The sequence below is a fragment of the Alnus glutinosa genome, chromosome 13 (assembly GCF_958979055.1).
Source record: "Alnus glutinosa chromosome 13, dhAlnGlut1.1, whole genome shotgun sequence".
Lineage (NCBI taxonomy): Eukaryota > Viridiplantae > Streptophyta > Magnoliopsida > Fagales > Betulaceae > Alnus > Alnus glutinosa.
The window spans coordinates 5,324,248-5,329,987 of record NC_084898.1 but is presented as its reverse complement, the minus strand read 5'-3'; the positions used below and the strand labels follow the sequence as shown (position 1 = coordinate 5,329,987).

General features: G+C 33.3%; 1 protein-coding gene and 1 non-coding gene across 2 annotated transcripts; both read right to left on the bottom strand.

Moving 5' to 3' along the window:
- Window positions 1-914: 914 nt before the first annotated feature.
- TRNAT-UGU (transfer RNA threonine (anticodon UGU)) lies at window positions 915-986 on the bottom strand. Its single transcript has one exon. It is a non-coding gene; the product is annotated as a tRNA-Thr (tRNA).
- Window positions 987-2,184: 1,198 nt separating this feature from the next.
- On the bottom strand, window positions 2,185-5,516 carry LOC133855025 (ubiquitin-conjugating enzyme E2-23 kDa-like). Its single transcript, XM_062291317.1, has 6 exons — window positions 5,350-5,516; window positions 5,168-5,247; window positions 4,481-4,595; window positions 4,319-4,371; window positions 4,038-4,166; window positions 2,185-2,500 (listed from the first exon to the last, which is right to left on the bottom strand). Exons 1-6 carry the CDS (start codon window positions 5,391-5,393, stop codon window positions 2,370-2,372), a joined length of 552 nt encoding a protein of 183 aa, XP_062147301.1. The 5' UTR covers window positions 5,394-5,516; the 3' UTR covers window positions 2,185-2,369.
- Between the last annotated feature and the right edge of the window lie 224 nt (window positions 5,517-5,740).

Here is a 5,740-nt window from a genome sequence, read left to right as displayed (position 1 = left end):
AAATTAAAAAAAAAAAAAAAAGTAGAAGAAAAAGTTGAAAAACCAGTTTTTATTAAATTAAAAAACGAAAAAGAACAATTTTTTTTTTAAGAAAAAAAAAAAGAAAAAAGAAAAAATAACTGAAATTTATTTTTTTAAAAAATAAAATAAAACAAATGAAAAAAAAAACTGAAAAATAATTTTAAAAAATAAAAAATAAAAAACAGTTTTAATTTTTTTTTTTTTTGGAATAAATTTTTGTTATTTTATATTTTTTTTTTAGTTTTTATTTTATTTTAATAATTTTATGAAGGGCATTTTTGTCATTAGGGCGACATTGACACAATTGGTAGTTTGGGGGGTACATTGACAATGAGGTGGTAGTTTGAGGGGGTTATGTGTACTTTTCTCTTATTAAAAATATAAAAATGAATTTATACAAGCTTATACGAGTTCAACCCGTTTATCAAACGGACCTAAATTTCTGTTCAAGTTATGTTTATTTAGTAAATGAACCAATCCCGAGCAAATCCAATAGACATGTACAAGCGGTTACAATTAGCGATTATTGGTTCTAACTACTAACCACAATCGCCTAAGATGATTATTGAATTTTAACAACCGCAATTGCTCCACTTACGCAGTTAGCGGTTACTAAAACCTATAACCAGTTGTTAATAACCGTTTTTTATATATTGGCTTTTGGAACTCTTGTGCCAGTTTTTGGACTTAATTTAATTTTTTAAAAATTAAATTAAGCAACAACGATTTTATGAACTTGTGAAAAAAAATATAAAACTAATGAAAAAAAAAATACTAGGAAGAAACAATAAGAGAAAATCATAATCGTTTTGATTCTTGAAGTTCCAATTGCAGTCTATGAGGTACACGTGGCAAAGAAGTTCAAAAAGAGAGGCGAAGCGAAAGAAAAGCACTGCCCTCACGCAGGATCGAACTACGGACCTTCAGTTTACAAGACTGACGCTCTACCACTGAGCTATAAGGGCTTTCATACCAAGGCTCTTGTAGACTTAATATAATTCTGTTAATAAAAGATTATATAAATTGTTAAGTACTAATACATTTAATATTCCATTGTTCTTTGTTAATTTTGGATATCACTTGAAGGTTTGCCAAATTAATATAACATAATTATATTTAGGGATAATTGTACCACTGGTCTTTGAAGTTGGCATAAATTACATATTACTCACTGTGATACAAAAAGTTCATAGACGATTCTTGTGGTAAACTATAATTACTAATCACTCATTGAACCGATTTTTCGTCCACCAAGTTAATAGAATTTGTTAGTTTGTCACGTCATATAAATTTTGAGACAACCTCTAAATATCATTTGTATTGTAATCTAATAACGGACTCTGTTAACTTGGTGTACGGAAAACGGTTTCAGGGAGTAATTTATAATTATACAGTTTACCACAAGGACCCTTCATGAACTTTTTATATCACACTGAGTGATTCATAATTTAAGCCAATTTCAAGGATCAATGGTGCAATTATCTCTTATATTTATTCATTCAAAACCATGGGCTTATTTAAAACTTGTACTACAATTTCTTCTTGTTGTTTTGGCCGATTGAGACAAGTGAACAAGTTTAAAGTGAATTCCATGAACTTAGACTTCTTTTAAATCATGAGTTATTTATCTAAAAAAATAAAAGTTAAAAGTTAGTAGAAAATGATGACATATTGTTCAAACTCACTCTCAACAAGTAAAATTCAACACAGAGAATATTTAAACGAAAATAAAGGTAAACCGTGTAATCAAAGTTTGAACTCATAATTTATACTTTGACACTATATTAAATAAACAATTGTCCCAAAAATTTAATGACTTTATTCATTAGGCATTCACTCATTCTTCTTTATTAATTAAGAAAAACAATATAACTCACATGTTGGCTGCCGCAGTGCCCTTCCTTGAAGAGGTTCTTCAAGGAAAGGCCACCTCGTATACCCACCCCTAAAACTTAAACCTCGGACATGTGCAAACCGCCCCCACCACAAAGAAAAGGAAATTATGTTCACAACAAAAACATTGGTCACAAGTTACTCGCATGCAATTACCCAAGGGTTCATGAACTCTTCTATGAGCTAAACCAATGTGAAACTTTATGAACCAATAGCTTTCTCAGGCATCAATGCAAGCCATGTCGAGAAAACAGTGCCTGCTTTAGTCCATTGGTGAATGAATCTTTGAAACATTTAATCATAGTTGAATAATTTACACAGACACCATGGAAAATAGAGACGGGAGTGAGCAGGAATTTTTCCTGCAAGCCTTTCAGTTTTTTGGTTGGTTTCATTTTCCAGGAGTTGAATTATCATGTACAGACAGTGCATTTGTGGGGCAATCATTTATGAACCTAAAGATCAGCTTGGCCAGCGATGGCCTCATCACTGGAGGCATAATCATCTTCACTCAGTTCCTCATCACTAGATTTCTCCTCTGGGGCAGCCTCTACATCTTCTGGTTTGGCATACTTCTCACAATACTCTGCAAAATAAGAGAATTATTAGCAACAGTTCTGCATTTTCAGCAAATGATAACCAAGATTAATAGCCAAAAAACATATAATTAAAACATTCTTAGACAAACAAAGACAAAAATTTAAGCTTTAATCTACTTTCCAAGTCCAAAAACCAGAATTAGTAGCCACTATCCAAGGAAAAATTCAGGTCCCAAATGGAACAGTCAATGAGCTACTTTTACCAGCATCCTGCATCCATGCAATGCCTCTGGGGCTCACACTCTTCTAATTGGTTAGATGTTACAGTTCCATTGAGTGGCAAAAGTAATATTCTCACCATTTGTCAGAATCATCCGATGGCTAGACTGAACAAAAAAGTGGATATTGGATGGCCATCTTGAAAGTTTTTCCACAGGCCAACCAGTCATAAACCTGCATCTCCTCACATGCAATGTGAAGTACAGCATTGCCTTTATCTTGATATATCTTACAACATAGTGAGTAAAAAACTTGTTTGAAAATATTATATCGGAAGAGGCCATGAGATTGATCTTCAACGCTTTTATAAGTTAAACAGTTCACAACAATTACCAAAGTTCACCATCTCCATTTCTTTGCAACTGACCCAATGGAAGTCTACCCAATAATGTCCGCTCTTAGCAACTCCTAACAACCATCGAGAAACCAACAATAATAGCTCAACTCCAAAGAAAATCTTTTACTCTATTCTAAATTCATCAACTTTTTATGTAGTTTCAGAAAAGGTACTCATCAAACCAATGTATACCAGAATTTGCAAATAGGGAGAGCTTGGTCAAGCATTGAAAGTATCAAAGGCTGTCTCATTACATTCGGAACCCTGGAAAATCAGATTTGAAAGATACCAACGTCTTGAAATGCACCTACCCATGCAAAGCCAACACCAATGGGAGGAAGACAAGGCACATTGCCACACCTCAAATGGATCCAATAAATTGGAACTTTTTTACTTGATTCCTAATGTGGATATGTAACTGTTCTCGAGTGAAATTGCATAGTACCCTAGAATCCCTAGAATCCTAAAATCCAACAGAGATGGATCATACTTGCAATCAGAACATATAAATTCAAAGATCTTGTAAAGAATACAAAGGGTACAAAAAACGAGAAAAGAAAAAGAAAAAGAAGAAGAAGAAAAGGAGGAGGAAAAAAAAAGCCAAATGGTTCATGGTGAAGTTTGTATACCCAATTAGGGTAAGGGGTGACTTAAAACTGCAGATGCAGAATGAATAGATGTTGGTAGGGGAGTTCAACAGGAATTGAGCCTGAATTCATGAGTTCGACAACCAATGAAGTACAATATCTTTGGTACCATAAATGTCCTTGCAAACAAAGATATAAGCAGAGATGCAGCAGGGAAAATTGTTTTGCTTGACATACAACACAAATCACACGTCCTAACCTCCCAGATTCATGATTTCCAAATATCCTTATATACACAACTATGGAGTCGAGAAATATAAATATTGTGACTAACTGCAACTGCAGGTACTTAGGTTACCAAAGCTTGAGAAGGATTACTACCTTTCACTCTTACTTCATAAGTAGCGCGATCACGCATCATTAGAGCAGCAGCTTCTCCATTCAATGGATCTGATGGGTTGGGATACAAAAGAAGTTGTGGAAGGAACACTTCAAAGATATTAACGAGATCTGTGAACGGTTTTAAAATGGAAAACAAATAACTGTCAGCTTCTGAAGGTAGCAGCACTAATAATGAAATATGGAAGAATCTATGGATGAAAAGAATAATTTAGGAGCTCTTCATAAATTATAAATAGAAGAAAGACAATGTGGTGGCTTACCAAACATAGGGCTCCAGGTCTGGTTGATAACATCTAAACAAACTGAGCCAGACCTGAAATGCAGAAGTATGACACTCGTATATGAGTTTGCATATTGCACAAAAGATCATAATATTGCTCAGAACCACCAAATTACTGAGTTTTCAACATCCGCAAACTCACATCTCATCAACATTTGGGTGGTAGATTTTGTTGACAAAGCCAATAGATGGAGATTTATAAGGATAAGCATCCGGTAGCTCCACTCTTATCCTCCACAGACCACCCTGATAAGGACCTGCCATATTCCAAAAAAAAACAAATAGAAGAAAAGAAAAAGAAAAATCCCTCCTTCTGTTTATATTTCATACTCAAAAGCAAAAATACCAATGAAATTTCTCTTCATTGATAAAAATCAGTGAATAACAAACTTGAACCCCATTTATCAACAAGTACTGGCAAAAAATGAAGCTTAACTTACACAATTCACAACCCAGTCTGGATTGAGATAAAAGTGTTATTATTCAAACATATATCATGGTCAAAATGACTCAAATCAAAAACTAAAATTAATGCCCAGAACCGGATTAAAACTCCAAACAAATTTGAAGGTTCAATCCAACACCATAATGAAGTTCAACAATTCAGAAACATGGTCAGAAACTATTGTATGTCCATCCAAATCAAGGGTAACTAAAAAACCCAGCAACATATTTTTCACTTGGTCAACACAGTTGAAATACAGAATCAACCAAATTCATGGAAAAAAAAAAAAGAAGCTCCACTTTATGCAAAGACACACATATATCACTTTGAAAATCAAAAGAAAAAAAAAATAAAAAAAAATCGATGTGGGTAAGGAAGATTTACTGTCTGTAGGCCCGTGGAAATTCACATAGAATTCTTGCATGCCATCATTGATCATCTCCACCTTGTAATCACTCATCATCCTAGTTAACACCAATAAAACCAACAACACAAAAACAAAACAAAATAAATAAAACCCAAAATCTCAAAAATAAATTTAAAAACATCAACTTAAAAAAACTCACAGTTTCATCAAATCCATTTCTCGGCGTTTGCTTGGGGAAGACATTTTTTCCTTTTTTCCTTTTTGCTTTTCTGGGTTGTGGGATTTGTTGAGAGGCTGAGAAACTTGTGTAGGTTGGAAGAGATATCGAGCGCTTTCCACAAAACAATTAAAGCGGTTCAGACATCATTGAGTGAAAGGAGGACTATTTATATGTCTACGCAAATAGTCACACTCAAAGGTTTCAGCAGTAAGAAAAAGATTTACCATTATAATATAAACAGAATATATTTCTATTTTAACCTCTGGAGGCCAAAAGTTACTAAGATTTTTAGGGTAAATTAATACTAAATTTGGGAAAATGTTAAAGATTTCTTTTTTATTTTTATTTTTATTTTTATCAGAAAATATAA

Excerpts from the sequence above, each read along its gene's own strand:
- LOC133855025 (XM_062291317.1), bottom strand. The coding sequence starts at position 5,393 with ATGTCTTCCCCAAGCAAACGCCGAGAAATGGATTTGATGAAACT. Across the intron at positions 5,248-5,349 it reads GAAATGGATTTGATGAAACT|GATGATGAGTGATTACAAGG; the intron begins GTGAGTTTTTTT and ends GGTGTTAACTAG. Across the intron at positions 2,501-4,037 it reads TTATGAAGTAAGAGTGAAAG|AGTATTGTGAGAAGTATGCC; the intron begins GTAGTAATCCTT and ends CTTATTTTGCAG.